At 31.3% G+C, this 18,280-nt stretch overlaps 1 protein-coding gene across 1 annotated transcript; it reads right to left on the bottom strand.

Moving 5' to 3' along the window:
* Positions 1-266: 266 nt before the first annotated feature.
* Positions 267-5,584, bottom strand: LOC133781400 (disease resistance protein RPV1-like). Its single transcript, XM_062220369.1, has 6 exons — positions 4,964-5,584; positions 3,202-4,285; positions 2,821-3,132; positions 1,374-2,708; positions 683-1,292; positions 267-437 (listed from the first exon to the last, which is right to left on the bottom strand). The coding sequence occupies exons 1-6, from the start codon at positions 5,422-5,424 to the stop codon at positions 388-390; spliced, it is 3,852 nt and encodes a 1,283-aa protein (XP_062076353.1). The 5' UTR covers positions 5,425-5,584; the 3' UTR covers positions 267-387.
* Between the last annotated feature and the right edge of the window lie 12,696 nt (positions 5,585-18,280).

The raw sequence follows: 18,280 nt of genomic DNA, 5'->3' as shown, positions 1-18,280 counted from the left end.
TTAATATGATAGCAACTAAAAATGTGTTATTGAATATTTTAAGATAACATCGAACATAACATTCGAAAACTGTTGTAGAAAAGATGGGACTTTTAATAACAGGGGCTATGTTAACGTTTTGAGAAGTGTTATGAATATTTTCCGTTAGCAGTTTTTAAGTATCATGAATACTATTTTATCTTGTAGTGTTGGTCTGTTTGTATATGTAACGCCCCAACTTATTGAGGGTTACTTACGTGACATAAAACTACTTACTTTAAACCAAAAGACCATAAGTTTACTTTATTTGATTTAAAAGAAAGTAAAACCAGGACAGCCAAGAGATATATATCACACTGCCTAATAACTACAATTTACAAGGTTTCAAAGATATGATATCACCAAAATTTAAACACCCAAGTCCTGAGGCAAGCTCAGCTTGTACTTTGATATGCCAGCTGCAGGAAAATAATAAGATTAACATTAATGCATGAGAATGAGATATAATAGTCCAAAGTAAACTTGCTACGTAATTAACAATTAACAGTAGGTGATATATTCAAGCTTGGCAATTGATTCAAGGTTTAACAACCATATGTAGTCTAATTTAAATGCTTTGATATCTATTGGCTACAAAGTTTGACATGGAAAGTTTGTGCATTAATTTAAAGCCTTTACTGTGAAAAAGACATGAATTAATTACCTGTAACATGGATAGTTTGTTCATGAAATATAAGAGTTGTTGAGGACCCAGTTCCTCTTGGCTCAACTTGGTAATGAATTTCATCTAATTCCTCTTCTCCATCTTCTTCAATATCAATAAGGCCAAGTTCCACTGCATCTTGAAGATATAGCATGCGGATTCCACACTCTTTCACTCTGTACTTGCCAACATTAAAAAGTTCTTCCCAATCATTTTGTTCAAGGTAAAACTCAAATGAAACCTCTGTTGCATCAATGCAGTCACTATAGTCCTCGTCAATATACCCCAAAAACATGTGATCCGAACTCAGAAATTTGATTTCTATCTCATCCCCTTTAGCCTTTTCTAGTCTCTGAGAGCTCCAACTCCATCTATGGCTTTTGCCATTGCCGGTTTTGAAAACGTATTCGCAGCGACAATTCAAACGGTTAAGATAAAAAAAATAGTGCTCAAACTCAACAACAATGCAGAAGGCAAAACCTAAGAAATCTGCACTATGCCAATCCGAAAAAAGATTAATATTCATTGAAGATCCCTCAGTTTGCTCAGAGAACCATCCTATAATTTTATTTCCTGGACAACATAAATGGAACTTAGGCCAAATTGTTTCCTGCATCATCACAAGAAAGAGACATGATTATTTCTAATGTGAAGTACTAATAACATGAAAGGCACACATATAGGAATATACCTCTATTGATTCTCCACCTGTTAGAGCCCAATAAGTTGCCTCTTTCATGATGAAAAGCAAGAACTTAACCACCAACTTATAATACTCCTTAGTGTCCCATCTTGAGCAGCCACAAAAAATATTTGGCATTTTAACATAGGCTGAGAGTTTGCATCGGCATGAGATGAAACAATCAGTGAAACTGGGAACATCAACAGCTTTTTCTGTATCACCCTTGTCTAACATAAAGAAAATCATGTTAGAAAGTGGCTCAATACTGACAGGTCTCGTGTCACTCATTGATCCACATGAATCTAGCATTGGTATGGAAGATAAACCGTATATCCAATCAGATAATTTCAATAGGTTGTTATGACTAAGATCTATTTCAATCTTAAAATGAAAACCAACTAAGGACACAGCTGGTAAACTTTCTAGTTTTGAACATTTAGAAAGGCTTAGCAATTCAAGGCCACTCATATTGAAAATGTTGTTTGGAACAAACTCAAGATTCTTGCAGTCCCTTAAAAATAGCAAACGAAGCCCAATTAGTTTCTCAATTGATGAATGCAACTTGATAATCCCTGTTCCATCTAAAGAGAGATCCTTCAAACACTCCATTGGCTCAAAGATTTCTGGGAAACTTTTTAGTTCTGTGCAACCAGACAGGTTTAAAACCACAAGAGATTTCAACTTACAGAAGCTGGTTGGCAAGGATTCAAGCCTTGTGCAGTTATTCAAATGTAACTCCTCAAGATATGGAAGACATTCGAAGGATGATACAGACACTTGTTTTATCTTTGTCGAAGTCAATTTTAAAAACCTCAAGTCTTTGGGAAGCTCAGGGAACGTGTCAATAGATAAACAACCCTCTAAATCTAAATGATCTAGGGATTTCAACTGAATGATGATTTTTGGAAGATTCTTGAGGGATTTACAGTCACTCAGATCCAATATAGAAAGATTTTGAAGTGACCAAATGGAAGGGTGCAGTTCTTCCACTGCACTTGAACGTAAACAAATGTACTTAATATTCCCGGACATCTGTGAAACAACTTTGAGATTAGAGCATCTAACCATAGAAACAGAGTAGTCCATGACACGAGGAAAAATCCACAACGAGGATCGAGAATCAGTCATCATAGGTGTGGTTCGACCGGGATAAGAAAAAGGTATACGTCTTACAACCTTTTTTACACACGTATCATGAACTCTCTCAAACCTTAGTGAAGGAACTTCAACTAAATTCGAACAACCTTGAAGGTTTAGAGCCTTTAGATTAGCGCGAGAAAAATCTGGGATATGAGTTAGCTTTTTTGAATAGCTTAGATCGACAACTTTTAAGTTCTCAAGTTCCTGGAAAAGAAAAAATAGGGAGAAAGAGAGGAAAATGGTTATAGATAGTATAACTTATTAAAAGGCTATTCATAAACCTGTGCCATTGTAAAATTGCAAAGCAGATACATACTTGTAACTCCTCCCCTAGTTTCTCCAATTGGCTAAAGGGCATGTTGAGCTCAACAAGATGTTGTGGCATAAAATTTGATGGTAAAGACTTCAAAGGGTAGTGAAGCCACTTGAGATATCTAAGAGAATTAGGAAGTGCATCAAGACCTTGAGGTAGTTGCAGTTTGCACATCTCCATTTGTTCAAAATCTCTAGATATTTCAAGTATTCTTAGATTGTACATTTTTCTAAACACCGTAGACTTCAATTTCATCATGTTCTTCCCTCTAATTTCACACAAGTTAAGGAATATTCCTTCAACTTTTGAGCTACCCTGAAAATCGAGAACATATAAGGCTAAATATGATAAACTTTTGATTGTTTAAACAGTTAAGAGACTTACAGTATTATTTTGTAAGACATGACATATATCATCACTGGTCCATAGTCTACTACGCCTTCCAGGCTCTTTCATGCAATCTTGACGAACAATTTCCAATCCCATTTCCTGTATCAAATCATGCATCCATAGCGTCTCATAGGGAGTCACGATTATGATAGATTTGTCAACAAGAACTCTGACCACATCCGCAAACATACAATCATCGTCCAATAATGTTGCCACAAAATCTTTAAACCTTCCTTTGAAAAAGCATGCAATATCAAGAAATACATCTTTTTCTTTGTCGTCTAGTCCATCATAACTTATTCTCAGTGTATTTTGAATCTTTTTGTTGGGATATACTTTCAACTTCTTCAGTGCACTGTTCCACTCTTCTTTGCTCTTCGAATACAGATGAGATCCCAACACTTTTAGGGCCAAGGGAATGCCTGAGGCATAATTCATTACTGCTTTTGACAACTCCATGTAGCTCGATGGTGGAACATCTCTTTTGAATGCGTTCGAAGTAAAGAGTTGAAGAGCCTCATCTTCATCTAGTTGCTCTGCCATATAGATCCAATCAACACCAATATTCTTAAGCATTTGCTTATCTCTAGTTGTTATGATTACTCTACTTCCATGACTTAACCAATCACGATCTCCAACTAAATACTCAAACTGTTCTACATCATCTAGATCATCAAGAACAATGAGAACTTTTATACGACAAAGTCTCTCCTTTGCAAAGATGTTGACCACATCTTCACCTTTCTCCTTCAACAACTCAGCATAGAGCTTTTTCCTCAACTTGAGCATATTATGCTTTTGCCATTCTTCCCTAACATTTTCAAGAAAGCACTGACCTTCAAATCCGCCGGAGAATCGATTAAACAAGACACTTGCTAAAGTGGTCTTACCTATACCACCCATGCCCCAAATGCCTACGATTTTATTAGCATCTAATAATAACAATGATTCAAGATATTCAACACGCCTCTTTATTCCAACAAGACCATTCAAATCATCACTATTACTTGGTGACATAATAAAATTCAATTTCTTCAAAATGTCTTTGACAATTTTCTCAATTAATTCAGACTCGCACCTAGAATAATATAGCCAAAAACAAATACAAGTTAATCGTTGTTATTTGAAGCTAGCATGTTATTTTTACAATACTTACAAAATATACCATTAAAACTTTGTTTTGTCTACATAAAAGTGAATTATTAAGCATAATATATATCAAGGATTTAAATAAGTTTTTTTCCTTAATTAAAAATTACAAGTTGAACGTGAAAAGTAGAGGTCTAGTGGTCATAAGTAGTGGTTGGAAGCTTTGTCTTTTCTTTTTCATCTATTTTATAAGGGTTTATATTTTTTTGAATTCTGTGTTTTGTTTCATTATATGTTTGAACCATGTGTTTTGACAAATTCTTTTTTGAATCCTGCGTTTTGTGAAATGGTTCAAATAGATTCCTAAACCTAATTTTGATGAAGAAAAAATTGAATATAACAACACAGTTGTTAGAAAAAATGATTTTAATTTTGTTTTAAATTGTTAGTTTTGTGAACTATTTGTAATTTCAGCTCAGAAAACTTTGACCAAAATCATTTTACAAAACACAAGATCAAAAAAGTCATTTGTGTCCAAACAGGTAATTGGACAAAACATAACACAGGATCCAAAAAAGTTTAAACTTTTTTATAAAAAAAAAACAGCTGAACATTTAGATCTTTATAATAATAGTTCAATATAAATAAACGAATAAAAAAAAGGTACCTGGTAGTGGGTGCATCCCAGCCAGAGAGATTAGCAGCAGATGTTAAGGCAGTCCTCCATTGAGTCAACCTATCAGAGTTGTTCTTAAACCGCTTTTCAAGCTCACCAAATACAACTCCAAAATTCCCTAATTGTTTTCTGACATCACATGGACTCACATGATAAAATATTGGTACAACAATCTGTTCATCTCTTTCTTTACACCTCAGAATATGAACCAGTTCATCCAAACACCACCTCGAAGATGCATAATTTTCCGAGAAAACTATGACAGAAAGTTTTGAGTCTTCAATTGCTTTCAAAAGAGCAGATGAAATCTCATCACCTCTCTCAAGCCTCTCATCCATGTAAACTTGTAAACTGTTATTGGACAATGCTTTGTGGAGATGGCTAGTAAAATTACAACGGGTATCCTCACCTCTAAAGCATATGAAAACGTCATACTTATTCTTTGGTGCCATATATATTATTGATGGAACTTGAGAAAATAAACCTCACAAGAACAAATGAGAAAAACTACAATGATAAACCAAATTGCAAACATGGACTACCTACCTACCTTATAAAAGGCCTTGAAAGAAGTTCATCAAGCTTGGTAATCTTTGTGAGAATTTCTGTGAAATTTCGTGGGATGTTAATGAAAAATTAAGAAGAACAAAAACAAGAGATGACAACTTTATTCAATCAGTTAAAGGTAATTGGATCCCACTAGAGACTAGACCCACCACTATCATTAATTATATCTCAATTCCAATGATAAAGTTCAGTTAAAGCAGAAATGACAATTATATTGACTATTAGCTGAGACCTCACGTATAAGGGAAACTTCATTGAAGATTATGATTGACCACTATGACAATTATTGACTCTAGAAAACTGACTTCAATGTTTTTATTTCTTTTTCTTTTTTCGAATGTTGGTTCAACAGTTAATTTGTATCAATAGCAGAAAATAAAACAAGGACGCACAGGTACATAATATCTTGATCAATAATAATAATAATAATAATAATAATATATGTATACCTCTAATTCAACCTTTGGCAGACATGACATCATTCTTGTTTATGTTAAGATGATAATCCATATACACCACTAAAACTTATGAAAATAATGTACTTGTTTAATGTTGGTTCAATGTATTCAAAATGATATACTTAATATCTACAAAATTTTCGATTTTTATACCCAAATCTTGTTTCGGTAAATGGACTTAATGTTTTTAAAATATTGTATTTTTATTTCCAAATTTTGTCTCGATAGATGTACCTAATATTTTTAAAATATTGTACATTTATATCTATTTTTTATTATTTTGAGAAATAATAAGAAAGCTAATGAAAAATAAAAGCTTTTAATTATTTTTAAAATTTTAAATTATTTTCTCTTTTTTAAACTTTCCCAAAGTAATTATTTTATATTAGAAATTAATAAAAAATAATTTGAAATATTTAAAAACTTATATTTTACCATCAATTTAAAATATAAGGTTTAATTATTTTGATTAATTTGAAAATCTTCAATGATTTTTTTTTTATTATTTTGAGAAATAATAAATAAGTAAAAATAATTTAAAATTTTGAAAATAACTAAAAACCTATATTTTCTTTCACTTTTTTATTATTTCTCAAAATAAATATAAAAGAGAAATATTTTAAAAATATTAGAAATATGTACCTCAAAAAAGAGTTAGGTATAAAAGTGTAACATTTTGAGAACATTAAGTATATTTACTGTAAAAATTTTTTTGATATAGAAGTGCAACCTTTTAAAAAATATTATAGTTTTTAACCCCAATTTACTCTTATGTTGGTTAATGTTGTGTAGTTTAACCATGGCTGAGGTAACAAAAACTGTATTCAAATGAGAAGGGTGATATCCATGGTTTAAATAATTCTGTTAATAAAAATAACAATAATAGAGATATGTTGATGGTCCAATTTTACTTATTATACGTATCAATTAAAGTGTCTTCGAGAGTCAATAAGTGGGTCTTTTCTTTCCTTCTCTTTAATTAAACTTTATTAAAAGAGAATATGTATATAGTGGTGGGTCATGTCTTGATTCATTACAGTTTTCTTCTTTCTACATTTTCTTTTATATTATTTTATAATATAATATTATTGATTAAATAAATATTTATTTTGAAAGTGAGTATCTACACCCTAATAATACAGGTTTTATACTTTTTTAGACCATAAGATTTGTCTCATTATCTATTTGGATCTTGTGTTTTGACAAATTATTTTTTGGACCCTGTGTTTTGTAGAATAGTTCAAATAGGCCCATAAACCTGACTTTGATGAACAAAAAATTGAGTATAACAATACAGTTCTTAGGCAGAATGGATGTATTTTTGTTCTGAGTTGTTAGTTTGTTTAATTATTTATGATTTTAGTTCAAAAAACTTTGATCAAAATCGGGTTTAGGGGTCTAATTGAATTATTTTAGAAAATACAGGGTCCAAAAAATAATTTGCTAAAACACAAGGTCCAAAAAGGTAATGAGACAAAACACAGGAACTAAAAAAGTATAAACCCAATAATATATAAAGGGTCCCTATTAATTAAAAGAAATATATTTATAAAAATTGTTGCATCAACAAAGTCATTGTAGTCCTCATTAACCTCTATTGCTTTGGTATTTGGAAATTTGTCTCATTTTGCAATTTTAGGGTTTCACCAATTTGGGGCTTTCTATTTATTTGACACTTAGAAATTTGTTTGTTATTTTTTGCAATTGCTAGTAATAGAGATGATTCCCTCCAATTCATCATTAGTGTGAGGTTAGATGGGTGAAACTATTCGTATTGGACTTATGTGATGAAATTTTTTCTCAAAGGGAAGATATTTGGGGTTATGTTTATGGAATTATTAATAAACCCACAAGTGACAAGACTTATTATGCAATCGCATTAGTTATGTTGGATAAACAGTTATTACTTGGATAAATAATTATGTTGAACATGCAATAGGCATCCAATTAGCCAAGTACGAAACACCGAAGGAAGTTCGGGACCATCTTGCAAGATTGTATAATTAGTCAAACTTGCAAAGCAATATCAGTTGGAATAAAATATTAGAGCTCTTGAACATAAAGATATGAGCACTTATCGAATCTGTAGAGCTATGAGCTTTTGCACCTTATATTGCTCATAGGGAGGAACAATGATTGGTTCAATTTTTAATGACACTTTGTGGTGACTTTGAGGGACTTCGTGGCTCTATTTTGCATCGTACTCCACTTCATTAAGTTGATTCAATAGTCAGTGAGTTGTTAGCATGTAAAATTTGTCTTAAGTCTCAAACAGGAAAAGACATTCTCCCAGCACCCATTTAAAGCAGAAATGACAATTATAATGACTATTAGCTGAGACCTCACGTTTAAGGGAAACTTCATTGAAGATTATGATTGACCACTATGACAATTATTGACTCTAGAAAACTGACTTCAATGTTTTTTTTTTTCTTTTTCTTTTTTCGAATGTTGGTTCAACAGTTAATTTGTATCAATAGCAGAAAATAAAACAAGGACGCACAGGTACTTAATTTCTTAATCAATAATAATAATAACAATAACAATAATAATAATAATAATATTATATGTATACCTCTAATTCAACCTTTGGCAGACATGACATCATTCTTGTTTATGTTAAGATGATAATCCATATACACCACTAAAACTTATGAAAATAATGTACTTGTTTAATGTTGGTTCAATGTATTCAAAATGATATATTTTTGCTGTAAATAAACTTAATATCTACAAAATTTTCGATTTTTATACCCAAATCTTGTTTCGGTAAATGTCGTTAATGTTTTTAACATATTGAATTTTTATTTCCAAATTTTGTTTCGATAAAAATACCTAATATTTTTAAAATATTGTATTTTTATACTTATTTTTTATTATTTTGAGAAATAATAAGAATACAAATAAAAAATAAAAGCTTTTAATTATTTTTTAAATTTTAAATTATTTTCTCTTTTTTAATCTTTCCCAAAGTAACTATTTTATATTAGAAATTAATAAAAAATGATTTGAAATAATTAAAAACTTATATTTTACCATCAATTTAAAATATAAGGTTTAATTATTTTGATTAATTTGAAAATCATCAATGATTTTTTTAATTATTTTGAAAAAGAATAAAGAAGTAAAAATAATTTAAAATTTTAAAAATAACTAAAAACCTATATTTTTTTTCACTTTTTTATTATTTCTCAAAATAAATATAAAAGAGCAACATTTTAAAATTATTGAAAACATTTACCTAAAAAAAATTGGGTATAAAAGTGTAACATTTTGAGAAAATTAAGTATATTTACCGCAATTTTTTTTTTTGGATATAAAAGTGCAACATTTTAAAAATATTATTGCTTTTAACCCCAATTTACTCTGATGTTGGTTAATGTTGTATAGTTTAACCATGGCAGAGGTAACAAAAACTGTATTCAAATGAGAAGGATGATATCCATGGTTTAAATAATGAGAAATTATAGGAAATGGCCCAAAATAAAGCCATCAAGAAGCTAATGTCCTCATTTTTAAAATTGTAGATAAATGACCATTTTTAATTAAAGAAGGAAAGAAAATGTTGACAAGAAGACTCACTTATTGACTCTCGAAGACACTTTAATTGATACGTATAATAAGTAAAATTGGACCATCAACATATCTCTATTATTGTTATTTTTATTAACAGAATTATTTTAGGGGCATGGTGCAAAATGACCCTTAATGTTGTGTGAAAGTAAGTAAATGTCCATGTTTTTAATTTTATAGTAAAATGGCCTAATCATCTATTTAATATCACATATTACCAAATACACCATTTAACAAATTACTATTTTATTCTAAATATTTTAATATTATGGTATATGTATATTAGTTTTGTTTAATTAGTTTTTATTTTAAAGTTATTTTGATTTTTTTTCGTTTTTTATGGGTTGTTGAATGATATACCATACCACAAAATATATATACTGAGTTGAAAAATAATATACCATCAAAACTTACAAAATTATTACTAAAAAATGTATATACTATGCTAACAAAGTTATATACTACCATTAAAATGTATATATCATGATACAAAATTATATACTACCACTATGTATAATAAAATAGAAATTAAATATCACAAAAAAAAAATTATATACCATACCACAAAATACATATACACTAATTGGAAAATAATATACCAACAACCTATAAAAAACTTAAAAAATCAATATAATTTTAAAATAAAAACTAATTAAACAAAACTAATATACATATACCACTATATTAAAGTCATACAGTGCTAAATAAATTATAAAAAAGGGCAATTTAGGTAATCAACAATGTAAAATGGTCATTTATCTACAATTTTAAAAATGAGGACATTAGCTTCTTGATGGCTTTATTTTGGGCTATTTCCTATAATTTCTCAAACTTTATTAAAAGAGAATATATATTTAGTGGTGGGTCATGTCTTGATTGATTATAGTTTTCTTCTTTCTACATGTTCTCTTATATTATTTTATAATATAATATTATTGATTAAATAAATATTTATTTTGAAAGTGGGTATCTACACCCTGATAATATAGGTTTTATACTTTTTTAGACCCTGAGTTTTGCATCATTATTTGTTTAGACCCTGTGTTTTGACATTATTTTTTGGATCTTGTGTTTTGTAAAATAGTTCAAATATAGGCCCCTAAACCTAATTTTGATGAACAAAAAATTGAGTATAACAACACAGTTCTTAGGCAGAGAATGACTGTATTTTTGTTCTTAGTTGTTAGTTTGATGAATTATTTATGATTTTAGTTCAAAAAACTTTGATCAAAATCGGGTTTATGAGTCTATTTGAATTATTTTAGAAAATACAGGGTCCAAAAAATAATTTGTCAAAACACAGGGTCCAAACAGGTAATGAGACAAAACACATGATCTAAAAAAGTATAAACCCAATAATATATAAGGGGTCCCTATTAATTAAAAGAAATATATTTTTAAAAATTGTTGCATCAACACAGTCATTGTAGTCCTCATTAACCTCTATTGCTTTGGTATTTGGAAATTTGTCTCATTTTGCAATTTTAGGGTTTCACCAATTTGGGGCTTTCTGTTTATTTGGCACTTGGAAATTTGCTTGTTATTTTTTGCAATAGCTAGTAATAGAGATGATTCCCTCCAATTCATCATTAGTGTGAGGTTAGATGGGTGAAACTATTCGTATTGGACTTATGTGATGAAATTTTTTCTCAAAGGGAAAATATTTGGGGTTATGTTTATGGAATTATGAATAAACCCACAAGTGACAAGACTTATTATGCAATCCCCTTAGTTATGTTGGATAAACAGTTATTACTTGGATAAATAATTATGTTGAACATGCAATAGGCACCCAATTAGCCAAGTACGAAACAACGAACGAAGTTCGGGACCATCTTGCAAGATTGTATACTTAGTCAAACTTGCAAAGCAATATCAGTTGGAATAAAATATTAGAGCTCTTGAACATAAAGATATGAGCACTTATCGAATTTGCAGAGCTATGAGCTTTTGCACCTTATATTGCTCGTAGGGAGGACCAACGATTGGTTCAATTTTTATAGACACTTCGTGGTGACTTTGAGGGACTTCGTGGCTCTATTTTGCATCGTACTCCACTTCATTCAGTTGATTCAGTAGTCAGTGAGTTGTCAGCAGGTGAAATTTGTCTTAAGTCTCAAGCAGGAAAAGACATTCTCCCAACACCCATTCCTTCTGTTTTGGCAATTCCTCCTAGATAGAATAAACCTCGCACAACGATTGGTTCAATTGGTTCAATTCCTGTTTTAATTGTTTGTATTTATTTGCAGAACCCCCCACGTCACACCAGAGTTTCGAACCCCACGGCGGATTTTCAAACCACCATCAGTGTATGTATATTATATATATTATATATATATAAAGTGCAAGTGTGCTATTTATTAATAGAGTTTTGATGTTTTCAGTTTAGAAAAAAGAAATTGAAAGAAAAAAAATAAGATTATTAATGTATGCTTTTGTTGTTTTTTTGTATTAATCATATTATGGTTTATGTTGATTTGCGTTGTAATATTATTTTAATAAATATTTTGTTGTTCTAGTTATTCTAGGTTTGTTTGTTGTTCTAGTTATAAAATAATGAATGAAAAGATTAATAAAATTTATCTAATTATTTAAAAAAAATTGTGTACAAGTTAAATAATGGTTTATTTGTAAAATTATTATCAAATAAATAATAAAAGATTGATATAACATTATCTAATTAAATAATTTAATTTAATTTAATAAAAGTTTGAAGATTTAGAGAATTGAGGACCAGGGATGGGATTTTTTGTTATATTTGGAACATGGAGAATATGATTAAGGAGAAGAAATTTTGGAAAGTAATGAGGTTGAAAAACTATCTTACCAACATTGTTTACCATGAGGCCACTACCATCACCCACATGAAGTTTCTCATGTCCAAAGTACTCTTGTTTCTGCATCAAGTTGGAATCATCACTAGTACAGTGATTTGTAGCACCAGAATCCAGATACCAAGCTGGATCATTGACAATTTCAGAAGTGGCAACCATTGCAGCCATGTCTGCTTGATTCTTGTCCACCGGAGTAGCACCATATCCAGGAAAATCAGGATTGAAAAGATTGTAACACTTAGAAGCAAAGTGACCTGGTCTTGAACATAACTGACAAATAGGTCGACCAACATTAGGAGACAAGGAATAACCACGAGAAGATCCTTGAGAAGTAGCAAGACCACTTGATACATTTGGAAACTGACCACAGCCACTAGTGGCAAAAGGATTCCAGTGAGAACGCCCGGCCATATTAGTACCATTACCACGAACATTGTGGGAAAAATTGTTGGAGTAACTTGGAGAAGAGAAATGATTGGTAATATTGCCACATTTCTTGAACCCTTGAGAGAGGGTAAGATTAGCCATAGCAGGGGTAGAATCAAGATCTTGATAATTCTTTTCTTGGCCAGATTCTTGAGAAAGCAACAGAGATTCAATCTCTGCCACATTGTATGGCTGAGTTCGAGAGTTTACAGAAACAATAAAGACATTGTAATCAGAAGGAAGACCATTGAAAATAGCATTGATGTGTTCTTTGACAGAAATAGTTTGGCCAATAGATTCCAACTTATCAACAAGAGTTTTGATTTTCAGCAGGTATTCATTCAACGATAGAGATCCTTTCTTGATGTTCTTGAGTTGTGTCTGATATTGATCAATCTTAGCACAAGTTTGAGAAGTGTAATAGGAGTCAAGAATGGACCACACCTGAGCTGAGGTTTTTTCACCAACAACATGAGTGAGGATGCTTTTAGACATGGACGAAAGGAGCCATGAATAAAGAAGTGTTGTGTAAAATCGATACGCAAGTGCACCTAATCGTAACAAGTAATAATGAGTAAGTAAGATCGTTCCCATGAGAACTGTATAGTAAGTACCAAAACTTAGTTCCTATTTCTATTTGGCTTACGATAAATAAGTCTCAAGAATTAACTAAAATTGCAAAACAAAATTCTAAAATTAACTTCAATAACTGAAAATAAATAACGTTAAGAAAATTCAATGGATTAAAAACTAGGGAAATTAATTTCATCAACCATCCTCTTTAATTCTCCTTAACACAAATCTTACTATTCAATTTCTCTCTTGTGATAGCAGGTTAACAATAATAACTTATATTCGTACTAGGATATATAAGTCTCAATCTTATGCAAATTTTCTATATCTCTGTGATAAATAAACATAAGATAGACATTAAGATTAACAACCCTAAAACTACACAGATCACACAGGTACTCTCGTCCTAATATGAAATCTATCTTTATTCAATTACAGCATATTCAATTCTCACTTTTCAGATTTCGAATCAAAATCATATATTTCATGTTAATGGTGATCAATCATTCACAAGCATTAGGTTCGAATTGAATAAATCACAAGATAAAATTGAAATCATAAAACTTGCATTAATTTAAAATAAAGGTTCAGGAGAATTAATTAACACCCTAGAAAACTAGTTTAGTTCATGATCAAATCCATAATAACCATAGACGAAATAAAAAGCATCCAAAATACAGAAATTCAAAGTAGAAAAGAAGAAAACTGTGATGAATTCTTCGATTCCGCTTGCAATCCTCTACAATGTGCCTTCAACCGTCTCCTAGGTTAATCTCCCCTTAAAAACGTCATTAAGAAAGCTTTTATAATCCCTAATTAATTATGTACAAAATTGTCCTTGAAAAATGCCCTAACTTCGGCTTCCGTACAGACTGGCGCCGCGGCTCCACTTGATAGAGCCGCAGCTCTAGTGCATTTCGCGATCCGGAATTCCTCTCTGACTTCATGTAGCGTCGCAGCTCTACTTGATAGAGCCGCAACTCTAATTCAGATTTTAATAGAGCCTCAGCTCTAATGCTGACAGATTTGCTTTTCCTTCTCTGTAACTCTTAGGGCCGCGACTCTACACCATAGAGCTGCGGCTCTAATTCCAAATTTTCACCAAATCATTAATTTAACCCCCGGTTTCGCCTAGTTTCCATTCCTTAGCCCGTTTAACACCGTTTCTTCAAAAATTAAGCACTTTTCCTCCAATTTCAAGCTATTTCTTCCATAACCACACTTAATCCTGAAAACACAATAAACACCGGCATAATATCGCACAAAACCAAATAAAAGATTAAAATTGCATCTTAAAACACGCCATAAAAACCTACCAAAACTAGTCCTAACAAGAAGCTGGTCTTGTTGCTCCCATTTCACAAACTCAGGATTCACCTGCTTCGCCTCACGATCGACATCGAAAATAAATTGCTCAGGAATCTTGAAATCTGGATTGATGAAATCATGAAGTTGATGACCAAGAATCGCCGCATGCACTTGAGGTCGTCAGAGGAGAAAATTGTTGAGATCTAGCTTAACAGACATATTATGCGAGAAAACCACTAGAGAGAACGAAGGAGCAGAAGCACCAGTCGGGGTTGATGAAGCATTCAGAGCTGCCATTAGAGAATGAACGAACAAGAAGAAGAGGCTGAGATGACCAGAGGAAATGAGAATAGGGGAAAAAATGAAGAGGATCAAGAGAATCAGAAAGGGTCTGATACCATAATATGAAAACGAAATAAATGTGAAAATGAACTGATTCTCATTAATTCAATAAGATAGTTACAGGGGTATAAATACAGAGATTAGTTAGAGAGGTTAGCTATACCAAATGGTTAGAAGTGAGCTATACAAAAGAACAACTAATTAACTAATAACAATATTTCTAACTAATCCTAACAATAATAATAATGAAAAAAAAATAATAATAATAAGAAGAAGAGAAACTATTCTCCTTTTTTGTGGCACAGTGTGATGGACCCAAAACAGGTATGCTTTAAATATTTATACTCGCAAGCGCACGAATCGTATATGAAATATAGTGTTCGTGTAAGCACGAGATCGAATCCAAATGAGTTGTCTAAAATAAAAAAGAGAGCTATTTTAAACGAAAATTAATAAATTCTAACCTAGCTCCAAAGATTGAAGAGATTTTTTAATAATGAAAATAAAATAAAAGACAATAATATAGAAATTAAAGACAATATATATTACTAAATTAATAATTGAAATCAAGATAGTAAAATAAGATTATTAAGGATTAGACTCCACAAAATATAAATTCAATAATATTTATAAGTATATTGATTCCCAAGTTTTAGTGATAGTTAAAATAAATCAAACTATCATTTTCCAAATAGTTTTATAATTTTAAGCACAAATTACTTCTAAAAAGATAGGATTTTTCTTCACTTTTCAAAATTATAATTTCAAAGCATTTAGTATAAATCAATCTAATGAAATAACAATTAAATCAATGGACATTATTTATAAGGCAAAACATAATATTTTTGCTCTAAGCATGGATGTGTACAATTTAATGACACATCTTACACAAAGAATATTATGTTTTAGCACTAATGAAGAACAAAGTGTAAATATGTGCTAACAATCTAAAATACATGATATTTAAGGTGAAAGAAAATATTTGAAGAAGAAAATTCCATAAACTTTGTTGCATAAAATGGGAAATCAACATACAAAATAAATATTATCTAGTTACAAATTGTTTCATCATCACCTTAATAATCTTAAAAAGATTAGAAACTCATAACTAAAATAGCAAATACAAACTAAAAATTACAAACATAACTTGGGAAAATTTGGAGGAAAACCCACTAATTTTTCCTCTAAAAATGCATAGAAAATAACCAAAAAGAAGAAGAAGATGAAGAGAATGGAGAAGTTTTGAAATGTGTAGAATTTTTTGTTTGGTAACCTCCCCCCTCAAATTTTGACCCCAAATCCTTTATTTATAGCCAAAACATGAGGTATTAAAATAATCAATTTAAATTAATTAAATTAATTTAATTCATTATATTATGGAAAATAGGGGTAAATTATAGGGTGTAATGATGATGTTTTGAGGTGAAATGTGTAGAAAAGTTTGGGTAAAAAAATGGTATTTTTGGACATTGTGGGACAAGGGAACATTGGTGTCTTTGTTGGGCTCAAGGGAGAAAAAATGACACCTTTGTTGGCTGTGGCAGGTGGCTGGAAAGGAGGAACTGTGGGGTGCAATGGCTGAAGGCAACTGGATGTTGGCTGATTCGGTTGGCCTACTGGGTTGTGGCATTGTTGACTGAGGAGCAGCAAGGAAGAGGGCCAGTGGGGGGAGCTGCTGGCTGTTCACGGTTGGTCTGTGAGGAGCAGCTAGGAGGAGTTGGGCGTTGGGCCTGGGGAAGGGCAAGCCCACAGCTGGGAAAATGCCAATTTCCTCTGTTTTTTTTCACAAAAATACCACATTTTTTTCATCATTTTTCTTCATTTTCAAGAGCAAATAAAATATACATACTCCCTACAAAATAAACATAAATTAAATCAAAATCAACTATTTTCAATTATAAAATAAATCATATTAATTCATTGAAAATATTAATTAAAACTTAATTTACATTTAACATTTAATTTCAATAATACAACATTTTTTTACCTCAAATTAAACAACAATAATTCAATTAATTAACTACAACATTTTACAACAAAATAACTATAAAAACACATGAAAATATATAAATCAAAATAAACCTAATAAATTCAAAATTACTTTAAAACTCAAGAATTAAACAACAATTAGCACATAAAAAGTGGTGAAATAACTCTATTTTGTAGAGTTATCACAGTGTCATGAGATAGTGAGAGCTAGAATGTATTATTCTTCCTCAATCTTTTCTTTATTTTTTATTATCCTCTCATAACATAATCAACACAACACAACAATACCTTTATTTATAAACAGATTTAATTCAATATATAAAATTATTAACTTAAATGCATTGTTTTTGTGCCCATGATCCTTCTCTGGAGCCTTTATTTGAAAAGTCGTACTCTGCCTCGTCCGGGAAATTGTAGCGTACCCCGTCGTGTAATTGAAATGAGATCAGAAGGTTTCGTCTTCCCCATGGGGTTGGGCATATCAAATTGGTTGCCGTTTCTCCCCTAGAGAAAAAATTCTTAACCAAAGTCAGTAGTTTCATAGTTTTCCCAACTTTTTTTTTCTTTCATTTACTTATAAGTCTATATGCACATTTTCACCCGCCCCTGTTAGCCATGGGGATTCCCCGCCCCAACAGGCGATTCCCCACCTCGCCCCCAATGGGGAATAAACGGGGATGAAGCGGAGACGTGAGATTAAAAATATAAATGGGGACGGGGACGGGGACGGGGACGGGGACGGGGACGGGGGAGCACTCCCCGCCAATTTCCTGCCCCATGTGCATCACTATTCAGGAGATCACAAGAATAATCTATCAATCATGATAGTTCTATATGAGCATCGATCAATAATGTATGTTAATTATAAACGGTCTAAAATAAACGCAATTAATTAAAGGTGCAGCAACGTTAAGGAAGGAAGTTTATGAATTACCTCTGATATGAAAAGTAGTAATGGGAAGTAGTTGTGAGGAATTTTCTCACTATTTGCACATTGGCTATTCAACACATGGATTCCACACTTTTTTACTAGGCCAACACGATGTTGTTTCCCTTCTACATCTACAATGGAGAAGTCAAACGATACCTCAACCGTGTCATGAATATTGCTAAATGTCTCATTCAAATACCACATCAACAAGAAGTTTGAATTTTTGTAACATATGACTTTCTCCTGTTTAGGAAACACAAACACCCGTTTCCGAATTGTGTTATCACATTTGATGAAATGGCATTCA

The sequence above is a fragment of the Humulus lupulus genome, chromosome 6, assembly GCF_963169125.1.
Source record: "Humulus lupulus chromosome 6, drHumLupu1.1, whole genome shotgun sequence".
NCBI classification, from domain to species: domain Eukaryota; kingdom Viridiplantae; phylum Streptophyta; class Magnoliopsida; order Rosales; family Cannabaceae; genus Humulus; species Humulus lupulus.
This window is presented reverse-complemented; position numbering and strand designations above follow the sequence as displayed.